The 24,563-nt window shown below is 38.7% G+C and overlaps 1 protein-coding gene across 4 annotated transcripts in view; it reads left to right on the top strand.

Annotated features, from left to right (window-relative positions):
• The first annotated feature begins 1,938 nt into the window (after nt 1–1,938).
• Nucleotides 1,939–24,563, top strand: part of slc27a6 (solute carrier family 27 member 6) — a 297,206-nt gene continuing 274,581 nt past the window's right edge. For 3 of the 4 annotated variants that reach the window (XM_077496912.1, XM_077496911.1, XM_077496910.1), the window contains exon 1: nt 1,939–2,513. In XM_077496912.1, the coding sequence (XP_077353038.1) occupies nt 2,027–2,513 (487 nt within the window). In that variant the 5' untranslated portion in view covers nt 1,939–2,026. Of the gene's footprint in view, nt 2,514–2,986; nt 3,196–24,563 lie in introns of those variants that run through there. The other variant, XM_077496913.1, reaches the window with a different exon arrangement.

Raw genomic sequence — 24,563 nt, 5'->3', positions numbered from 1 at the left:
ATTTTTTATTTTTTATTTTTTTAAGGTGTGATTGCGTGCATTTGTCAAGGCATCGATAGACAGGTATAATTCACCTATTTTTTCCCTTTCTCTTATGCTAACCAGTGGAGAAGAGTGGGTTAAGATTCGCAGGAATAACTGTCGTTCGAGATAGCACCAAAGGGTGTTCTCGGCATTTTCTTCCGGCTGATGTTATCCATCCGTTGACCACACAAGGGCGCCGTTTGTTAACAGTAAAATCAGAGCGCTGCTCTATTTTGAAGCTTAAACTTTGATGTGTTGTTTCTGTTTACAGCCTTTTGACTTTTCATTTACCTGTATCTATGCTGTCGTTTTATTATTTAAAAAAAACGTGAAAAGATTTATGAGTCATTATTCATTTCAGTAGAGGCGCTTAGAGAAATGTCATCCTGGTCTGGCCTATAAAAAATTGAACAGGAGACATTACATCTGCTTCAAAATATTGACAAGGCAGAGCTCGTCCCCAAAGAGGAGACCACAGGCCAGTTGGTTGTGGTTGATTGGTTGGTTGGTTTATTGGTTTATTGAACATATTAAACACATTACAAAATATAAGTTGATGTTTAGGCAGTATGGTGATTGACTGGTTAACACGTCCGCCTCCCAGTACTGAGGACTCGGGTTTGAGTCCAGGCTCCGGCCTTCCTGGGTGGAGTTTGCATGTTCTCCACGTGCCCGCGTGGGTCTTCTGTGGGTACTCCGGTCTCCTCCCACATTCCAAAGACATGCATGGCAGGTTAATTGGGCGCTCCGAATTGTCCCGAGGTGTGCTTGTGAGTGTGGATGGTTGTTCGTCTCTGTGTGCCCTGCGATTGGCTGGCAACCAGTCCAGGGTGTACCCCGCCTACTGCCCAAAGCCAGCTGAGATAGGCTCCAGCAACCCGTGCAACCTTTGTGAGGAATAAGCGGTCAAGAAAATGGATGGATGGAAGTTGAAGTTTAAATGAAAAATTGAAGAAGGAAAAGAATTTACATGTTTAAAAGGAGTAGGAAGAATCACAATTACTTATCTAGTCCTACTCCCTATTAATTATATCATGTTAATCCATCCATCCATCCATTTTCTTGACCGCTTATTCCTCACAAGGGTCGTGGGGGTTGCTGGCGCCTATCTCAGCTGGCTCTGGGCAGTAGGCAGGGGACACCCTGGACTGGTTGCCAGCCAATCGCAGGGCACACAGAGACAAACAACCATCCATACGCACAAGCACACCTACGGACAATTTGGAGCGCCCAATTAACCTGCCATGCATGTCTTTGGAATGTGGGAGGAGACCGGAGTACCCACAGAAGACCTATCATGTTAATGTACTAATATAATATTCTTATCCAATAATGTATCATTAAAATAAAAAAGAAAAACAAAAAAATTAAAATGGAAAATGAACAAGTTATGAACAATTAGCTGGCACTTCCATCAAAAAGATCCAACGCCTCAACCTTACTGTCCAGTAGTCCTGGGCGAGGAGCTCCAAGACATAAATTACATTTACATTAAACAATGTAAACAAAACGAAATTGCTTGAATAGCTACTCAAACGGTTTGCATTTCCGTGTAATAATCATTTTCAGCAATGACATCATTACCAGAGTTCAAGCCGTCAATATTAAGTCTCTAAGAGATGTAATCAGTCATTTTAAAATTCTGGTGGACTTAGTTTTAAAGCAAGGAGCAGCCACTGTTCTTTTTGAGTGGATTAAGGATTTCGGCTTTGAGTTTGAGACCACATCAAGAGTGCGCTCCACTGGAGTCTCCCCTCACCGGAAGGTTGGGTGCGTTAAAACATCGACAGCGGAAGTGCTTTGTGTATATAGTACATTCTTGACGGGACACTTACCTAACTCCTTTTACTTTGAAGGGAACGCTTCCGGTATGCCGGAATCTTGTTGTGAATGCGCTACTTTGTTTTACGTCACTCTGGGTGGATGTTTATCACACTGATGTAGGTGGTGCGTGGTAGTAGTGGACTGCTGAGCTCATCCCTTCTTCGTATTCACCACAGAAATGATGCTATCCTTTGCCTGGATCTCAGCTCTAGCCGTGGGTATTTTTTCCGCTCATGTTTTCCAGAGACTTTGTTTCCCCTACTTTTGGAAAGATTTTTTCTTTCTTTTGACTTTGTGCCGGTATGGTGTGAAACTGGAGCTGTTCAGGCTGACTTCGAGCGTGTGTACAGTCCTGGACAGGTTCATCCAGCAGGCGCACCGTATCCCTGACAAACCTTTCATTATCTACGAAGGGAGCGTCCACACTTACAAGGACATTGAGAAGCGCAGCAACATATTGGCAAATGTTTTCCTCCAGAAACTCAATGTGACCAAAGGCGACTGCGTTGCCTTGCTCATGAACAACGAGCCCGACTTCGTCTGTGTTTGGTTCGGACTGGCAAAGCTCGGTTGCCCTGTTGCTTTTCTGAATACAAACATTAAGTCGAAGTCGTTGTTGCATTGCATCAACAGCTGTGGAGCCAAAGCTGTCATAGTCGGCGCAGGTAAACATATCCTCTTACATACTTGTCACTTGAACTCACTTCTGCGGCTGTCGTGGAGAACCAATTCAGGGACAACTAATGAAATTACGTATTTGGGGGAATTGCGTAATTTCAGTGTATCAAAACGCTTAGGATATAGTGTCATATTGTGCTAAAGTCACTTAATTTGTCATTTTGTTGAATTCGAAAGTGTCCCTATTGTGGGACAAACGTTATCTTATCAGTAGTTTAAGTATTATGACCGGACCCGTCGCCATGGGCGGGCCTTGGGGGTCCGTGCCCGCCCTGTCAGTCAGCCGTGCCCGCCCTAGCAAGATGACTCACCAAGTATTCGTCCTATCAGTCACGTAAACTTGCGTCTTCTGTTTTAAGTAAAGCATGGCGTGCCAGCCAACCACATACCTCCTTTCAAGTTTGGCTGTGATTGACAACTAAGCAAGCCAATGACAATCAGGATCAGGAGGGATGGGGTGGGGTGGGGGGAGACGCGCGCTCTGCAGACGTGCCTTAGCCAAATCTACTTCCGGGTAGATAGTGCGCATTTGCCGGCTGGCGATGGGACTAAGACTGAGCAGTGAGCACGTCGTGCCGCTTTAATGGGAGCCACCAAACGGCAAACCTCGATCCAGGATGACACAGTTGATATCAATGGGAATCCTGAGTCCACTGGTTACGTTTACAAGTGAGTGTCACACTTTTATTTTAATTAGTCAAGCCACACAGCACGGATGAATTGTAGCAATACACAGTATGCTGTTAACAGACCCAAGCAGTCACACATACACAACAACAATTAAGGAGCATAAAATTATTTATCACTAAAGCAGTTGCAGTACAATGTGAGTTGAATTCTCTTTTTTTATTGCCAAGTTTGTTCATGTTGATGACTGTCACTAAGTTCTAATAAAAAAAAAACAGCACTTTACACATCCTTTTGGATTGATATTCTGCTTAGTTTTTCACTGAACCCATATGTTGTTTCTATATATCATCGACATAACTCAACCTTATTTCTAAATCACTTTAAAACAGCCATTGCTGCATACAAAGTGCTGTGCATGGAATAGAAATGAGTCTTTTAGTAGACACAAGTGAAATAAAATAACTAGTGCTGTCAAACGATTAAAATTTTTAATCTGATTAATCACACTTTTTAATTTTGATTAATCACGATTAATCAGCTAAATTACTTGCTTAATATAATTTAAATACAAAATACCGTAATATTTTGACATTAACACATTTTATTATCTGAATGTCATTTGCAAACATTGATTAAATGCATGTACGCAATTGCATGCATGCGTGTATTGTTCAAAACGTAACAGCATCATATCAATTGGGTGCAATTAAGCAATTATTAATTAAACGGAAATTACTTTTGTTTTATCTAAAGTCCCGTTGGGGTGTTTTTTAAAGCGAAATTTACCACCGAGCATACCAACTGGAGTTACTCCGCTCATTTTGGAACAACAGGCGTAGGAAATGCCGTGCATTGATCTAATCACGGACCTGCGCAGCCTTCAATGTAACCATCCGCAGTTACGTTCAAGGCTCAAGTGCGGTAAAAAAAAAAAATAGTGCGATTAATCTGCGTTAATACGTGATTAATGCGACATTTTTCTGTGATTAATTAATCTATTAACGCTTTAAGTTTGACAGCCCTAAAAATTACACAAAATAAAATTAATTCGAGTAAATATAAGTAGATAAGTATACACGCAAATAAAATACAAAAAAAAAAAAATTCTTTATAAGTATATAAATAAAATAACACAAAATACAGAAGGCACCATAAAAAAAAGTAAAATGATGTGAAGTCTCATGCTGAGTCAAAGATCAAAGAATAGAGATGTCTGGCAAAAATGAAAGGAAATTTTGTCCATATCGTACAGCCCTAATCCAACACGCAAATGAAGGCAACTGCTAGCCAATTCCAGATAGAAGGGGCTGGGTCACAGTGTCATTCATTCGGACATAGTTGTTTACAGAAGTGAAGAGTGGATTTGTTTCAAATGAACTTGTGAGTTGAATAAATGCAAAATGAACTACACATTTTTTTTTTCAGTTTGTCTTTGAGATTTCAGAATGAACTGCCGCTTTTAAGTGACAGAAAATATTTCTGAACACTTTTGCAGTTGTCACAATGCCGCTGTTCAACCTGATGAACATTAGATTTAGGTTGATAAAGTGTGCCCCCCCAAAAAAGGTAATGCCCCCCCTACAATTTCTTTCTGGTGACGGGTCTGATTATGACCTCATGCCTCCCGCCAAACCCTAGCTCCGAATTTTATGAAGCTAGAGCACCTCCTGTTGGCCAACAAAAATATTCCTAAATAGTATAGTACTTTAGTTATTTCTATGCATGACACGTTCAGGTGATTAGTGCACCTTTGTTCAAAAACAATAAATAATCAACTTTGATTTTCCATTATTTGGTATTATTCTTTAAAGACATACTTCACTCATTCAGCCATTTTCAGCAATAAAAACGTAATATTTTGTCTAGAATTAATGGGATAACTTTATTTTTCATGTTACATCACAAGGACATCACAAGGACATCACAACATGACATCATAGGTGCTCAGGAAACAGGTAGCGACCAATCACAGCTCACGTTTTCTGGGTTTGGTCATGTGACATTGGCAAACTTACCCATTGGGTACTTCCGACCCTTTCCTGAGCACGCATGTCATCTTCAGTGCACAGCAAGTGGCAAAATCTGTTTTTAAGTACCCTTTGGCATGGGTTCACTTCTCCGCCTGGGAGAATGTGTGTGGCTTTCGAGATGTAAGCTTGTGTATGTGAGTGAGTGATTACAAAAAAAATACAAAATAAATACAATTTTTAAAAAAAAGTGTTTTTAAATGTATTAATTATACCTGAAAAATAATGACATGGCAGGTTAATTGGGTGCTCTGAATTGTCCCTAGGTGTGTGTGGATGGTTGTTCGTCTCTGTGTGCACTGCGATTGGCTGGCAACCAGTTCAGGTTGTCCCCGGCCTACTCCCCAGAGCCAGCTGAGATAGGCTCCAGCATCCTCCGCGACCCTTGTGAAGAATAAGCCGTCAAGGAAATAGATGGATGGATGGAAATAAGGACATCACAACATTTATAGACAAAACGTTATCTTCTTACTGCTGAAAATAGCTAAATGAGTCAAGTGTTCAGTAAAAAGAACATTAATAAGTGGCATTTAACTGAAATGTTTCTGTCCTTGTGCTTCTAAAACAGGGGTGTCCAAACTTTTTAATTTGAGGGCCACATACAGAAAATAAGAAGGACGCAAGGGCCACATAATGTTATAAAGAGAAATTGTGTTTAGACCTAAAAATTCTTTTGCATATTTAGAAAAATGCTACAGTATATAAATCAATTGATTTGTAATATGGCAGTAGGGTTATTATAGTTTTGGAATTTTTCATTTTAGTTAGTTTTTATTAGTTTTCAGGGTGGTACTGTTAGTTTGTATTAGTTTAGTTCTTTAAAAAATGCTTAATTTAAGTTTAGTTTGTTAGTTTCAGTAGTTTTTTTTTCTAAGTGTATTGCTTGTGCACAATATTTAAAAAACTCAATGGGAGCAACGTCATCTGAAGGTGCTTTTCTATTGGCTGCTGCTAGATGACGTCACTTCTGTGTGACGTACTTCCAAACGTCATTATTCTGGTTTATATCAAAATAAATCTAATAAAAATTACATTTAAAATCATCCCCAAAGGCTCATGCATTAAATTAATTGCCAAAGACTAAAACAAAAGACATTTTTGCTATAATTATAGTTAATTTTAGTTAGTTTTGTAAACATAAAATGTAGTTTCAGTTAGTTTTCGTTTATTAAAAAAGCATTTTCATTTTTGTTATTTTGGTAACAATATTGTTTTTTGAATTTTAGTTTTTTCATTAGTTTTAGTTAACTAATATTACCTTTAATGGCTCTTTCAATACTTTCCCTTCTAACTTTGCCTATCTCCAAACATTTTTGTTTTGTTTTATTTTATTTGAACTGAGTCAAATGCCATTTTTAGCATTTGTCGCGGGCCATTGAAAAATGGCCCCCGGGCCGTAGTTTGGACACTACTGTTCTAAAATGACATTACTGCAGAAGGTGAACATCAGCATTCCAACAGCAGCTCTATACAAATTACATTCCTTTTAGAATTTATTATGTATGTAACGATATCCAAACATCACGATACGATATTATCACGATATGAAGGTCACGATACGATAATTATCACGATATTGTAGGGGGGTTGGTGATATTTAAAAAAAGATCACAATATTGTAAAGAAATTGCTCATACTAAAAAAAAGCACAATATTGTACTTTTGTACATAACAGCAATGCATATAAACCACCTACAATCTCCAATAACAATATTGAGGCACTTACACATTGATTGCTTCACAAGAAAAGTAGGTTCCCCTTCTTCTGACATTTAGCAGATTTTGAACATAGAAGGCCAAAACATCCCTAATAAAAATTAAATTGCACTAATAAACTAGCCACTAGAGGGTGCTAGAACTGCACAAATGGAAATCAACGTGCCTTTTTTTAACAGATGTGTTCATTTTAACTAATTTTCTCCCAATAACGTGTAAATACGTTTTTTTCAAATGTTTTAAGTGTCCCAAAGACGTATTTATACGTTTTTTTTGTTTTATTTATGCTAGAATATACAGAAGGTTTTGATGCAGCCTCTCAACTGCAAAGAACGGTTGCAGAAATGGCAGTTATTACACAAACGGCCAGCAGTTGGCAGCAGAGAAAAGGAGATCAACCAGAGCCATGTAGAAAAAAAGCTAAATTACTTAGAATTTTAAATAGATTTGTGAAAACTGATGAAACTTAGCTCTCTTCTAATGCTAATTGCTGCAAAACGGAAACAAATAGAAACATACTTTTTTTTCCTGATGAAAGAAGAGACTTTAATCTTTCTTTTGGTAGGTTCCATCCATGCTTTTATAGCAATAGAACACAATATTCTGTGGGCCTTGCAAAATCAGTCAAAATCCAGTAAAACAGCTGGGAGTGAACGGGATTGCTTCTGTGAAAATGGCTGGGAGTGAATGAGTTAAATATTGTGAACATGACGACGACGATATTGTGGCAGTTTTAATATCACAATATCACGATATTGCCCTTATCGTTACATCCCTACATCTTAGTGTACCAGTGTAAACGTAAGCAAGTATATGATATGACATGTAGCTAATTTGTGGCTAAAATTTGGTTGGGGGAGTTCTGCAAATCAAACAAAAGTTAAGATTTGACTACTGGCCTCAGCCAGGCATTGATTAGGCCAAGACAGACACAGACAGAGTATGTTTAATCTCTGCAAATGATGAAACATCTTATTTACTGATAAGCATACAATATTGAGAATCTAATCGCTCAGAAATACACGGTGTGGTGCTAAATGACTGCAGTACAACTGATGCTTTATTTAAATACTGTATCTACCTCTTTCTCCAATTTGTGTTTCTTCCCCTGTGCTCTGGACATTTTCACAAGCAAGCACAATAAGCTGGAGGAGAAGTGGGTGAAGGGAGGTCATAATTGGTCTTTGCTTTACATTTGAGGCTATGTGAGGTTTTCCATTTTTAAAAGTTAAATAGTAACAACTAACAACTATTTTTAATAGGGGTGTGAATTGCCTAGTACCTGACGATTCGATTCGTATCACGATTCACAGGTCACGATTCGATTCGATACCGATTAATCCCGGTACGAATTTATAAGTCGATTGTTGCGATTTTTTTTCATTCAAATTTAGAAAATACTAATCAGTAAGCTTGTAGAGTGTAAGATTTATATGAAAATGTATTATTTATTTATCTGAAATTTCAGTCTTACAGAGGTTGTAATCTGTTTCATGTTTGAACAGCATTAAAATAAAATATTAAGGCTTAATGTTCCGTTCATATAACATTCTTCCATGCTCAAGGTGTGAATCCTAACCCGAAGTCAGACGTTTTGTTGAATATTTTTCCATTAAAAATGGAAGTTTAAAAATCGATTCACACACACACAAAAAAAAAAAAAAGGCAATGATGATAAGACGTTGAATCTGTAAGACTACCGAATGAACAATTCTGAGCTAACTCATTCACTGCCAGTCATTATAGAAAATTTTTACATTTCCAATACTTACGTGATATTACATTCAATAATTATATATAAACCGAATCTACCAAATAACAGAATAGACTCCCTACTTTTTGTCCCGTCCCGTTCTTTTATAATTGACAGCAGAAAAATGTAGGTTTGCCAAAATACAGCCATTTCTCCCATGGACTCTGAAACTGTGTTTATTTCCTATAAAATGGGGCAATGATGTCATCTAACGGTGGTTGGGCATCAGTAAAGTTGTTTCCAAGTTTGATATTTACAGTGGAGCATGCTCAGATTCGCCCCCATTTAGCACCGCTCTAAAAAATACAATTGACAAGTATACTTGTCAAAGGCAGTGAATGAGTTTAAAAAAAAAAAAAAAAAAAAAAAAAAAAAAATCGATTTTTTTTTTCATCGATTCGAGAATCGCGCGATGTAGTATCGCGATATATCGCCGAATCGTTTTTTTTTTTTAACACCCCTAATTTTTAATGAACTTTGTGGTGCCCTCTATTGTGTTATTGACCGGCTCTTGGCAATGCAAAGCAACACTGGTAGCAGTGACAGAAATATGCAAAAGATAGAATGCTGGCAGTGTGTGTGACACAAGTATCTGTTCTTTCCTGATATTTCTTTTTCTTAATCTGCAACTGTGGTCACAAACAACTGTAAAAACTTGATTGACTTGTTTCGTTAAAGCTACAACTATGCTGGACATTATATTGAAACAGTCTTGCTTCTGTCCTAGTTTCATTGGAGGAATTCCAGGTCGTTCATTTAATAGGAATTACCATGGTATAACCATGTGACAGGAAAAGGTCATTGCTCAACTAAACAAGCATGATGCTGGTTAAGAACGCTGTCTTATCACCCCGCTTGCAAAGGCAGGAACATTGGGAATATTCTGGAATCATTCAGTAACTGTGCCATGTATAGGTCAAGTAGGTACAGAAATTTGAATATTGTGCCAGTTTTTCCAAACGCAAAGACTGATAGGGAATATTGAGTTTTAGCTATATTTAAATGTATGTAATAGATTTTTACGGAGCCCCTCTAGTGTCAGGGTCTGAATTTTTTTATTTTTTATTTTTGCTAATCTGTACCCACAGTTTAGCAATCTGTACCCACAGTTTAACAATATGTACCCACAGTTTAGTAAACTGTACCCACAGTTTAACAATCTGTTCCCACAGTTTAGTAAAGTGTACCCACAGTTTACTAATCTATACCCACAGTTTACTAATCTATACCCACAGTTTACTAATCTGTACCCACAGTTTAGTAAACCGTACCCGCGGTTTAGCTCTTCTGTGGCGTTATGTAATATGCATGCGCATGCAACGTTCGAGTGGTTGCTTGACAGCAGTATTAGCAGCGAACGGCTGCTTCTTTTCATCTTAAACTGTAGATTTGTGTATTCAGTTGATGTGTAATGTTGCGCTTGTGCCACTGTGAGGCGCTCGAACACTTTTCTTCTTTCTTTCTTTTACTTCCGTGTTAAGCTTGAAAGTTGTTGAAATGCAGACCTGTTTTGTTGTGCTCCGCAATTAATACGCCATACTTGGCTAAGGAAACTTCCTCTTTCCGTCATCCATTCATCCGAATGCATTGTTAAGATGCCAAAACTAGTCTACAGTTTAAGATTTAAAAAAAAAAAAAAGCACCCGTTCGCTGCTAATACTGCTGTCAAGCAACCACTCGAACGTTGCTTGCGCATGCGTATTACATAACGCCACATAAGTGCTAAACCGTGAGTACGGTTTAGTAAACCAGATTGTTAAACTGTGTGTACAGTTTACTAAACTGGGGGTACAGATTACTAAACTGTGGGTACAGATTAGCAAAACAAATAAATAAAAATTCAGACCCTGACACCAGAGGGGCTCCGTAGATTTTTGACGTGTTTGTATGTCATCATTTTTTTTCCTCTATTGCCAAACAATGCATGAAGTACAGGTTCAAATACTCAATTTAGTGTAATGTGAATGTTTACAGGACAATAATTATCCCATTGGTTGTAGCTGTCATTATTAGGGCCCGAGCAGCGACCGCTGCGAGGTCCCTATTGTTTTTGTAAAAATTATTATTATTATTAGGGCACGAGCAGCGACCGCTGCGAGGTCCCTCTTGTTTTTGTAAGAATTCTTCTTCTTCTTCTTCTTCTTCTTCTTCTTCTTCTTCTTCTTCTTCTTTTTCTTCTTCTTCTTCTTCTTCTTCTTCTTCTTCTCCGTAAACGATCGCATTTTTGAGGGCCTAAACATTTACGAAAACTCACCAAACTTTGCAGTCTCTTCGGGCCCGGCGAAAAATTTGATATTATGTAGTTGTCATAACAACGCGACTCTATAGCGCCACCTAGCGCAGAAAAATAAAAACCAATCCCGGCCCGTTTGAGCTAGAGCTATGAAAATTGGCAGGAACGTGTAGCACCCCGAGACGCACAAAAAAGTCAGTGGAAGCCATTTCCTAAAATGTATAGGAAGTGAGCTATGAATTTTTGAATGTCCAATTTTGTCCCATTTTGGCACATTCACTGTGGTCATACTTTTACCCCCTTTGCAAATATTTTTCAGCCAGTTGACTTTAAACTTGCCATGTATCATCTCAAGACCCGAGACAACAATTGGGCAAAAAATCTTGACTTTTTGAAATACTATATGACGGGGGCGGGGCATCAAATATTGCCTTTCAAATTTCATTTGTCCAGAAAGACAAAATGCTTAATAACTCCCATGTACAAGCTCCAAAAAATCCCAAACTTGACATGTATGTTTATAGTAAAGGCCTGAAGCTATCTCTATGACAACATTCAGTTATATAGGCAGCGCCACCTAGCCCTTGAGGCATGAAAAAAAAATACCCCACTTACGGTATTCCTACAAATAATGTAAACTCATTCTAAGTGTTATAACTAAGTCATTTATGAATATTCTTAAAGCAACATTGTGCAATGAGTACGAGCGATGATGTGTGTATATATACCTTTACGAAAAATACCAAAAGACGCTGATTTTTGCAGATATTAACAATCACCAAAACCCATTGAGCTTGACACACTCATCACACCTGGCAAAAAAATAAATAAAAAAACACATGTAATGGTTTATCATGCCATTTTCAAAGAAATTCTGCTTCCAATGTGCCAGTACCCCAATGTGCAAGTACCCCAACGTGCAAGTACCCCAACGTGGCCCAGGCTGCGAAGGCCCTTTATAGCTGCTCGCAGCTCTAGTTAGGGCCCGAGCAGCGACCGCTGCGAGGTCCCTATTGTTTTTGTAAAAATTCTTCTTCTTCTTCTTCTTCTTTATTCTCCGCAAACGATCGCATTTTTGAGGACCTAAACATTTACGAAAACTCACCGAAATTTCCACACTCTTCGGGCCCGGCGAAAAATTTGATATTCTGATGTTGTCATAACTCTATAGCGCCCCCTAGCATAAAAAAATAAAAACCAATCCCGGCACATCTGACCTAGAGCTACGAAATTTGGCAGACACTTGTAGCACCCCGGGATGCACAAAAAGTCAATTGGGACCATGTAGCAAAAATGTACAGGAAGTGAGTTATGAATTTTTGAATGTCCAATTTTGGCCCATTTTTGCACATTCACTGTGGTCATACTTTCCCCCCCTTTGCAAACAGTTTTAATCCCATTGACTTCAAACTCGGCATGTATCATCTCAAGACCTGAGACAACAACTGGGCAAAATATCTTGCCTTTTCGAAATACTATATGACGGGGGCGGGGCATCAAATATTGGCTTTAAAATTTCATTTGTCCAGAAAGACAAAATGCTTAATAACTCCCATGTACAAGCTCCATTAAATCTCAAACTTCTCATGCAACTTAATAGTCACGACCTGAAAACATCTATATAATAAAATTCAGTTATACATTTAGCGCCACCTAGTGGTGACAATAAATGTCATACTTTACGTTTTTAGCTACTGTGCCTAGCTCGTTGAAGGGATCCAGTTGAAAATTGGTCAGAAAAGCCTTAAGAAGTTGATCATGCCCCCCACCGAATATTGTAACTTTTCGCCAAAGGGCGTGGCCGTTACGGTGCCGCAAAGTCTGAAGATTTTTCGTGACAATAAAAGTTGCTTTAACTTGACCCAGATGATCCTATCTCCTCAAAATTTCACACATTTGATGAGAGTCCAGCCCTTAAGACATCTACGAACTTATATTTCATCTTACTTATAGCGCCACCAGTGGCAATTTTTTTTCTTACGAATTTTCTTCAACATTTCTCTCCAAACACGTTAACTGGACCTACCTCATATTTGCTCAGAAGAGGGTTTCGGCCTTCATGATGTCACAACACGAAGTTTGTGAGTTTTCGCGAAACGCTGTGAGCGTGGCGAAGCACTGTTCGCCAAGAAAACAACTGCGATTTTGAGGGCCTAAACATGCACAGAAACTCATGAAACTTGGCACACACATCTGACCTGGTAAAATGAGTAATATTTTATCATGTATTGTGCTATTTTTACAAAAATGACTCAATAGCGCCCCCTAGAAATTTTTAACGAAGCAGCCCCGGTTGTACGTTTAAACAAGATCTTTGGAAATTTTTAGGTGTATGGGGGAGCCCGAGACCTACAAAAAAGTCTCTTGGACCTGTATGCTAAAATGAACAGGAAGTGAGCTACGAATTTTTGAATGTCCCATTTTTGACGATTTTTGCACATTCACAGGGGGCAGACTTATGCCCACTTCTCCTACACGTTTCATCTGACTCAGTTAAGACTTGACCTGGACCATGACAAGACCTGAGCCAACGACAGGGGGAAAAATCTTGACTTTTCGAAATACTATATGATGAAGGCGGGGCATCAAAATTTGTGTTTCGCACTGAAAAAGGATATGCTTAACATGCTCCAAAAAATCCCAAACTTGACATGTATGTTTATCGTCAAGGCCTGAAGCTATCTCTATGACAACATTCAGTTATATATGCAGCGTCACCTAGCCCTTGAGGCATAAAAAAAAATACGGTATTTTGTACAAAAAATGTAAACTCATTCTAAGTGTGATAACTAAGTCATTTATGAATATTCTTTTAGTTTCCGCCACTCAAATTGTTCACTGGCTTCACACCGATCCAAACGTATGTACGTTTCCATTTTGTTTTATTCATTTTTGATTGCCCCTTTGGACAATAAAAGTAACATTGTGCAATGAGTACAACGAGCGATGATGTATATATACACTTTTACAAAAAATACCAATCAGGGCAACTCATTGCCTAAAAATAAATAAGGACGCTGATTTTTGCAGGTCTTAACAATCACCAAAACCCGTTGAGCTTGACAGACACTGGCAAAAAAAATATTCTACATGTAAACGTTTATTATGCCATTTTCAAAGAAATTTTGCTTCCAATATGCCTGTACCCCAACGTGCCAGTACCCTAACGTGCAAGTACCCCAACGTGCAAGGACCCCAACGTGGCCCGGGCTGCGAGGGCCCTTTATAGCTGCTCGCAGCTCTAGTTATTCTTCTTCTTCTTCTTCTTCTTTATTCTCCGCAAACAATCGCGATTTTGGGTCCCTAAATATTCACGAAAACTCACCGAACTTTGCACACTCCTCAGGTCCGGCGAAAAATTTGATATTATGAAGTCGTTATAACAACGCGACTCTATAGCGCCCCCTAGCGTAGAAAAATAAAAACCAAGCCCGGCACGTTTGAGCTAGAGCAACGAAAATTGGCAGGCACGTGTAGCACCCCGAGACGCACAAAAAAGTCTATTGGGACCATGTAGCTAAAATGTACAGGAAGTGAGCTATGAATTTTTTAATGTCCAATTTTGGCCTATTTTGGCACATTCACTGTAGTCATGCTTTTTCCCCCTTTGCAAACATTTTTCATCCAATTGACTTCAAACTTGGCATTTATCATCTCAAGACCTGAGAGAACAGCTGGGTAAAACATCTTGCCTTTTCGAAATACTATATGACGGGGGCGGGGCATCAAATATTGACTTTAAAATTTCATTTGTCCAGAAAGAGCAAATGCTGAATAACTCCCATGTACAAGCTCCAAAAAATCTCAAACTTCTCAGGCAACGTAATAGTCACGGCCTGAAAACATCTATATGACAAAATTCAGTTATACATATAGCGCCACCTAGTGGTTACAATAAATGTCATACTTTACGTTTTTAGCTACTGTGCTGAGCTCGTTGAAGGGATCCATTTGAAAATTGGTCAGAAAAGCCTTAAGATGTTGATCATGCCCCACACCGAATATTGTAACTTTTCGCCAAAGGGCGTGGCCGCTACGGTGACGCTAAGTCTGAAGATTTTTCGTGAAAATAAAAGCTGCATTAACTTGACCGAGATGATCCTATCTTCTCAAAATTTCACACATTTGATGAGAGTCCAGCCCTAAAGACATCTACTGACTTATATTTCATCTAACTGATAGCGCCACCTAGTGGCAATTTTTTTTCTTACGAATTTTCTTCTACGTTTTTCTCCAAACACGTTAACTGGACCTACCTCATATTTGCTCAGATGAGGGTTTCGGCCTTCATGATGTCACAACACGAAGTTTGTGAGTTTTCGCGAATTGCTGTGGGCGTGGCTAAGCGCTGTTCGCCAAGAAAACAACGCCAGTTTTGAGGGTCTAAACATGCACAGAAACTCCTGAAACTTGGCACACACATCTGGCCTGGTAAAATGAGTAATATTTTATTGTTGATTGTGCTATTTTTACAAAAATGACTCAATAGCGCCCCCTCGAAATTTTTAACGAAGCAGCCCCGGTTGTACGTTTAAGCAAGAACGACGAATATTTTTAGGTGTATGAGGGAGCCCAAGACCTACAAAAAAGTCTCTTGTACCCATATGCTAAAATGAACAGGAAGTGAGCTACGAATTTTTGAATGTCCCATTTTTGACGATTTTTGCACATTCACAGGGGGCAGACTTTTGCCCACTTCTCCTACACGTTTCATCCGACTGACTTCAGACTTGACCTGGACCATGTCAAGACCTGAGCCAACGACAGGGGGAAAAATTTTTACTTTTCGAAATACTATATGATGAGGGCGGGGCATCAAAATTTGTGTTTCGCAATGAAAAAGGATATGCTTGATAACTCCCCAGTACATGCTCCAAAAAATCCCAAACTTGACATGTATGTTTATCGTCAAGGCCTGAAGTTATCTCTATGACAACATTCAGTTATATATGCAGCGCCACCTAGCCCTTGAGGCATGAAAAAAAAATACCCCACATATGGTATTTTGTACAAAAAATGTAAACTCATTCTAAGTGTGATAACTAAGTCATTTATGAATATTCTTTTAGTTTCCACCACTCAAAATGTTCACTGGCATCAGGCTTATCCAAACATATATATATTTTTATTTATTTTTGATAGCCTCTATGGACATTAAAAGCAATATCGTGAATGAAGGATATGCTTAATAACTCCACGGTACATGCTCAAAAAAAAATCCCACACTTGACATGTATGCTTATAATCAAGGCCTGAAGGTATCTCTATGACAACATTCAGTTATAAATACAGCGCCACCTAGCCCTTGAGGCTTATATAAAAAAAAATAAAAATACCCCACATACGGTATTTTGTACAAAAAATGTACACTCATTCTAAGTGTGATAACTAAGTAATTTATGAATATTCTTTTAGTTTCCACCACTCAAATTGTTCACTGGCTTCACACCGATCCAAACGTATGTACGTTTCCATTTTGTTTTATTCATTTTTGATTGCCCCTTTGGACAATAAAAGTAACATTGTGCAATGAGTACAACGAGCGATGATGTGTATATACACTTTTACAAAAAATACCAATCAGGGCAACTCATTGCCTAAAAATAAAAAAGGACGCTGATTTTTGCAGGTCTTAACAACCACCAAAACCCGTTGAGCTTGACACACACTGGCAAAAAAAATATTCTACATGTAAACGTTTATTATGCCATTTTCAAAGAAATTTTGCTTCCAATATGCCAGTACCACAACGTGCCAGTACCCTAACGTACAAGTACCCCAATGTGCAAGGACCCCAACGTGGCCCGGGCTGCGAGGGCCCTTTATAGCTGCTCGCAGCTCTAGTTAGGGCCCGAGCAGCGACCGCTGCGAGGTCCCTATTGTTTTTCGTTCGAATTATTATTATTATTATTATTAGGGCCCGAGCAGCGGCCGCTGCGAGGTCCCTATTGTTTTTGTAAAAATTATTATTATTATTATTATTATTATTATTATTATTATTATTATTATTAGGGCCCGAGCAGCGACCGCTGCGAGGTCCCTATTGTTTTTGTAAAAATTATTATTATTATTATTATTATTAGGGCCCGAGCAGCGGCGGCGGCGGTGCCGCTGCGAGGCCCTATTGTTTTTGTAGGAATTCTTCTTATTATTCTTCTTTTTCTTCTCCGCAAACAATCGCATTTTTGAGACACTAAACGTGAACGAAAACTCACCAAACTTTACACGCACATCAGGCCTGGCGAAAAATTTGATATTTTAACGTCGCCATACATGATAACAGAAAAATGGCTCCTTAGCGCCCCCTACATAGGTTAAACGGATCCCTGTCCCGCTACGATTGTCCGACGGCTATGAAAATTGTGTGGCACCTGTAGCACATCCCAATGAACAAAAACCTCTTTGAAGTGTGTACCCTAAAATAGACAGAAAGTGAGGTATGAGTATTTAAATGTCCAATTTTTGCCAATTTTTGCACATTTACAGGGGTCATACTTTTGCCCGCTTCTCCTACACGGTTAACCCGATTGACTTCAAACTTGGGATGTACCATCTCAACACCTGGGACAACATCATTGTGAAAAATGAAAAGTTTTTGATATACTATATGACGGTGGCGGCGCATCAAATTTAGAGTTTAAAAATTCTTACTTCACGAAGCATTGCCGGTTGTACGTTTAATCTAGAGCTACGAAAATTGGTACACATATGTAACAGGCTATGACCTACAAAAAACTCTTTTTGAACCATATGCTAAACCTAACAGGAAGTCCACCATTTTGATTTATTTTGGAACGTGTTGCCATTTTTTTGGCCATTTCATTGGGGTCTTATTTTAACGAACTCCTCCTACAGTGTTTATCCGATCATCTTCAAACTTGGTGTGATTCATCTTAAGATGTTGAAGATGAAAAGTTATTGAAAGCTTTGTATTTCGTCGCACACTGTTGTCATGGCATGCACTGTTTTTAAAGGAAAAAAAAAATCCTTAAAGAAGCATTCCCATTTGTACGAAGCAGCTAGAGCTACGAAAATTTGTAGACATATGTAACAGCCCAAGATGTACAAAAAAGTCTCTTGGTGCCCTGTGCTAAACCCAACAGGAAGTCCCCCAGGGGCCGGGCATCACATTTTGAGCTAAAAAACTCCCCTTTAACAAAGCATACCCGGCTGTACGTTTCACATAGAGTTACCAAAATTTGTAGAGGTATATAACAGCCCTCGAGGTACAAAAAACTCTTTTTGAACCATATGCTAAACCTAACAGGACGTCCGCCATTTTGATTTACTTTGGAATGTGTTGCCATTTTTTTGGGCCATTTCATAGGGGTCATATTTTAACAAACTCCTCCTACAGAGTTTATCCGATCATCTTCAAACTTGGTGTGATTCATCTTAAGATGTTGAAAATGAAAAGTGATTGAAAGTTTTTTATTTCGTCACACGCTGTTGTCGTGGCATGCACTTTTTGCAAAGGAAAAAAAATCTTATTAATGAAGCATTCCCAGTTGTACGAAACAGCTAGAGCGACGAAAAATTGTAGACATATGTAACAGTCCAGGATGTACAAAAAAGTCTCTTGGTGCCATGTGCTTAACCTAACAGGAAGTCCCCCAGGGGCCGGGCATCACATTTTGAGCTAAAAAACTCCTCTTTAACGAAGCATTCCCGGTTGTACGTTTCACCTAGCGCTATGATAATTTGCAGGCATACATAAGAGCCCACGATGTACAAAAAAAGTCTCTTGGAACCATGTGCTAAACCAAACAGGAAGTCTGCCATTTTGATTTATGATGGGATTTGTTGCCATTTTTTGTGGCCTTTTTCAGGGGTCATATTTTAACGAACCCCTCCTACAAAATTTATCCGACTGTCTTCAAACTTGGTGTGTTTCATCTTAAGATGTTTAAGATGCAAAGTAATCGAAAGTTTTTTATTTTGTAACACGCTGTTGCCATAGCAATGCATTGTTTGTCAAGTGCTGCTTTTTTTTTTTTTATACACATGAAAACTCATGAAACTTTGCAAACACATCAGACTCGTCATGAACATGAATTTTCAGAGATTTATTGTGCAATTTGCAATAAATAGCGCCCTCTAGACATTTTTATGAAGCCTTTCCGATTGTATGATTATGCTAGACCTACAAAAAAGTATTATGTAGCCATTTGCCAAACCAAAGAGGAAGTCCGCTATTTTGATTTTATTTTGGGAATTATACATCATTTTTGGCCTTTTTCATTAAACTTTGCACAGACAAGGCATGGAAAAAACTAACATTTTAAATGGTCCTTGTTCCATGTAACAGTTGTCAAGTGCTGCTTTTTTTTTTTTTTTTATACACATGAAAACTCATGAAACTTTGCAAACACATCAGACTTGTCATGAACATGAATTTTTAGAGATTTATTGTGCAATTTGCAATAAATAGCGCCCTCTAGACATTTTTATGAAGCCTTTCCGATTGTATGATTATGCTAGACCTACAAAAAAGTATTATGTAGCCATTTGCCAAACCAAAGAGGAAGTCCGCTATTTTGATTTTATTTTGGGAATTATACATCATTTTTGGCCTTTTTCATTAAACTTTGCACAGACAAGGCATGGAAAAAACTAACATTTTAAATGGTCCTTGTTCCATGTAACAGTTGTCAAGTGCTGCTTTTTTTTTTTTTTTTTATACACATGAAAACTCATGAAACTTTGCAAACACATCAGACTTGTCATGAACATGAATTTTTAGAGATTTATTGTGCAATTTGCAATAAATAGCGCCCTCTAGACATTTTTATGAAGCATTTCCGATTGTATGATTATGCTAGACCTACAAAAAAGTATTATGTAGCCATTTGCCAAACCAAAGAGGAAGTCCGCTATTTTGATTTTATTTTGGGAATTATACATCATTTTTGGCCTTTCTCATTAAACTTTGCACAGACAAGCCATGGAAAAAACTAACATTTTAAATGGTCCTTGTTCCATGTAAAAGTACCCCAACGTGCCAGTACCCTGACGTGCAAGTAACCCAACGTTGTGCTCAATAGCGGCCTCTATGCATTTTTATGGAGCATTTCCAATTGTATGATTCAAGCGATACACAACTAAAGATGACTTGACCAAGATTTATGAAAACTGGGAGGCATACCTATTAGCTTAAGACCTACAAAAGGTATTCTGTAGCCGTATGCTAAACCTAAAAGGAAGTCCACCATTTTGAATTTATTTTGGGAATTGCACACCATATTTTGCGTTTTGATTAAACTTTGCACACACAAGGCTTGTCAAAAACATTTTAGATGGTCTTGTCCTATTTGACAGTACCCCAACGTGCCAGTACCCCGACGTGCAAGTACCCCAACGTGGCCCGGGTTGCGAGGGCCCTTTATAGCTGCTCGCAGCTCTAGTTATTTTTTGTTATTATTCTTTTCCGCAAACAATCACATTTTTGAGACACTAAACGTGAACGAAAACTCACCAAACTTTACACACACGTCAGGCCTGGCGAAAAATGTGATATTTTAAAGTCGCCATAGGTGATAACAGAAAAATGACTCCATAGCGCCACCTACATAGGTTAAACAGATCCCTGGCCCGCTACGATTGTCCGACGGCTATGAAAATTGTGTGGCACCTGTAGCACATCCAGATGAACAAAAACCTCTTTGATGTGTGTACCCTAAAATAGACAGGAAGTGAGATATGAGTATTTAAATGTCCAATTTTGGCCAATTTTTGCACATTTACAGGGGTCATACTTTTGCCTGCTTCTCCTACACGGTTAATCCAATTGACTTCAAACTTGGGATGTACCATCTCAAGACCTGGGACAACACCATGGTAAAAAATCTAAAGTTTTCGACATACTATATGACGGCGGTGGGGCATCAAATTTAGAGTTTCAAAACTCTTACTAAACGTAGTATTGCCGGTTGTATGTTTAACCTAGAGCTACGAAAATTGGTACACATATGTAACAGACTATGACCTACAAAAAAGTCTGTTGGTGCCATATGCTAAACCCAACAGGAAGTCCGCCAGAGGCGGGGCATCAAATTTTGAGTTTCAAAATTCTTACTTAATGAAGCATTCCCGGCTGTACGTTTCACCTAGAGTTACCAAAATTTAAAGACATATGTAACAGCCCTCAAGGTACAAAAAACTCTTTTTGAACCATATGCTAAACCTAACAGAAAGTCCACCATTTTGATTGACTTTGGAACGTGTTCCCATTTTTTTGGCCATTTCATAGCGGTCCTATTTTAACGAACTCCTCTTACAGAGTTTATCCGATCATCTTCAAACTTGGTGTGATTCATCTTAAGATGTTGAAGATGAAAAGTTATTGAAAGCTTTTTATTTCGCTGCACGCTGTTGTCGTGGCATGCACTTGTTTGCAAAGGAAAAAAATTCTTCTTAATGAAGAATTCTCAGTTGTACGAAGCAGCTAGAGCTACGAAAATTTGTAGACATATGTAACAGGCCACGATGTACAAAAAAGTCTCTTGCTGCTTTGTGCTAAACCCAACAGGAAGTCCCGCAAGGGCCGGGCATCACTTTTTGAGCTAAAAAACTCCTCTTTAACGAAGCATTCCCGGTTGTACCTTTCACCTAGCGCTATGATAATTTGGAGGCATACGTAAGAGCCCACGATGTACAAAAAAGTCTTTTAGAACCATATGCTAAGCCAAACAGGAAGTCCGGCATTTTGATTTACTTTGCTATTTGTAGCCATTTTTTGGGGGCCTTTTATAGGCCTCATATATTCTACAAAACTTATCAGATTGTCTTCATTCTTTGGCATGTTTCATCTGAAGTATTGCCGGTTATACGTTTAATCTAGAGCTAGGAAAATTGGTACACATATGTAACAGACTATGATCTACAAAAAAGCCTGTTGGTGCCATATGCTAAACCTAACAGGAAGTCCGCCAGAGGCAGGGCATCAAATTTTGCATTTCAAAATTTTTACTTAATGAAGCATTTCCGGCTGTACGTTTCACCTAGAGTGACCAAAATTTGAAGACATATGTAACAGCCCTCGAGGTACAAAAAACTCTTTTTGAACCATATGCTAAACCTAACAGGAAGTCTGCCATTTTGATTTACTTTGGAACATGTTGCCATTTTTTTGGCCATTTCATAGGGGTCTTATTTTAACGAACTCCTCCTACAGAGTTTATCCGATCATCTTCAAACTTGGTGTGATTCATCTTAAGATGTTGACGATGAAAAGTTATTGAAAGCTTTTTATTTCGTCGCACGCTGTTGTCGTGGCATGCACTTTTTGCAAAGGAAAAAAATCCTTCTTAATGAAGCATTCCCAGTTGTACGAAGCAGCTAGAGCGACGAAAAATTGTAGACATATGTAACAGCCCAGGATGTACAAAAAAGTCTCTTGGTGCCATGTGCTAAACCCAACAGGAAGTCCCCCAGGGGCCGGGCATCACAAATTGAGCTAAAAAACTCCTCTTTAACGAAGCATTCCCGGTTGTACGTTTCACCTAGCGCTATGATAATTTGCAGGCATACATAAGAGCCCATGATGTACAAAAAAGTCTCTTGGAACCATGTGCTAAACCAAACAGGAAGTCTGCCATTTTGATTTATGATGGGATTTGTTGCCATTTTTTGTGGCCTTTTTCAGGGGTCATATTTTAACGAACCCCTCCTACAAAATGTATCCGACTGTCTTCAAACTTGGTGTGTTTCATCTTAAGATGTTTAAGATGCAAAGTAATCTAAAGTTTTTTATTTTGTAACACGCTGTTGCCATAGCAATGCATTGTTTGTCAAGTGCTGGGTTTTTTTTTTTTTTATACACATGAAAACTCATGAAACTTTGCAAACACATCAGACTTGTCATGAACATGAATTTTCAGAGATTTATTGTGCAATTTGCAATAAATAGCGCCCTCTAGACATTTTTATGAAGCATTTCCGATTGTATGATTATGCTAGACCTACAAAAAAGTATTATGTAGCCATTTGCCAAACCAAAGAGGAAGTCCGCTATTTTGATTTTTTTTGGGAATTATACATCATTTTTGGCCTTTTTCATTAAACTTTGCACAGACAAGGCATGGAAAAAACTAACATTTTAAATGGTCCTTGTTCCATGTAACAGTACCCCAACGTGCCAGTACCCTGACGTGCAAGTAACCCAACGTTGTGCTCAATAGCGCCCTCTATGCATTTTTATGGAGCATTTCCAATTGTATGATTCAAGCGATACACAACTAAAGATGACTTGACCTAGATTTGTGAAAACTGGGAGGCATACCTATTAGCTTAAGACCTACAAAAAGTATTCTGTAGCCGTATGCTAAACCTAAAAGGAAGTCCGCCATTTTGAATTTATTTTGGGAATTGCGCACCATATTTTGCGTTTTGATTAAACTTTGCACACACAAGGCTTGTCAAAAACATTTTAGATGGTGCTTGTCCTATTTGACAGTACCCCAACGTGCCAGTACCCCGACGTGCAAGTACCCCAACGTGGCCCGGGTTGCGAGGGCCCTTTATAGCTGCTCGCAGCTCTAGTTATTATTATTATTCTTCTTCTTTATTCTCCGCAAACAATCGCGATTTTGGGTACCTAAACATTCACGAAAACTCACCGAACTTTGCACACTCCTCAGGCCCGGCGAAAAATTTGATATTATTAAGTTGTCATAAAAATGCGACTCGATAGCGCCCCCTAGCGTAGAAAAATAAAAACCAAGCCCGGCACGTTTGAGCGAGAGCAACAAAAATTGGCAGGCACGTGTAGCACCCCGAGACGCACAAAAAAGTCTATTGGGACCATGTAGCTAAAATGTACAGGAAGTGAGCTATGAATTTTTTAATGTCCAATTTTGGCCTATTTTGGCACATTCACTGTGGTCATGCTTTTTCCCCCTTTGCAAACATTTTTCATCCAATTGACTTCAAACTTGGCATTTATCATCTCAAGACCTGAGAGAACAACTGGGCAAAACATCTTGCCTTTTTGAAATACTATATGACGGGGGCGGGGCATCAAATATTGCCTTTAAAATTTCATTTGTCCAGAAAGAGCAAATGCTTAATAACTCCCATGTTCAAGCTCCAAAAAATCTCAAACTTCTCAGGCAACGTAATAGTCACGGCCTGAAAACATCTATATGATAAAATTCAGTTATACATATAGCGCCACCTAGTGGTTACAATAAATGTCATACTTTACGTTTTTAGCTACTGTGCTGAGCTTGTTGAAGGGATCCATTTGAAAATTGGTCAGAAAAGCCTTAAGATGTTGATCATGCCCCACACCGAATATTGTAACTTTTCGCCAAAGGGCGTGGCCGCTACTGTGACGCAAAGTCTGAAGATTTTTCGTGAAAATAAAAGCTGCATTAACTTGACCGAGATGATCCTATCTTCTCAAAATTTCACACATTTGATGAGAGTCCAGCCCTAAAGACATCTACTGACTTATATTTCATCTAACTGATCGCGCCACCTAGTGGCAATTTTTTTTCTTACGAATTTTCTTCTACGTTTTTCTCCAAACACGTTAACTGGACCTACCTCATATTTGCTCAGATGAGGGTTTCGGCCTTCATGATGTCACAACACGAAGTTTGTGAGTTTTCGCGAATTGCTGTGGGTGTGGCTAAGCGCTGTTCGCCAAGAAAACAACGCCAGTTTTGAGGGTCTA

The sequence above is a fragment of the Festucalex cinctus genome, chromosome 15 (genome assembly GCF_051991245.1).
Source record: "Festucalex cinctus isolate MCC-2025b chromosome 15, RoL_Fcin_1.0, whole genome shotgun sequence".
Lineage (NCBI taxonomy): Eukaryota > Metazoa > Chordata > Actinopteri > Syngnathiformes > Syngnathidae > Festucalex > Festucalex cinctus.
The sequence above is the reverse complement of the archived record's forward strand: the minus strand, read 5'-3'. Positions and strand labels throughout refer to the sequence as shown.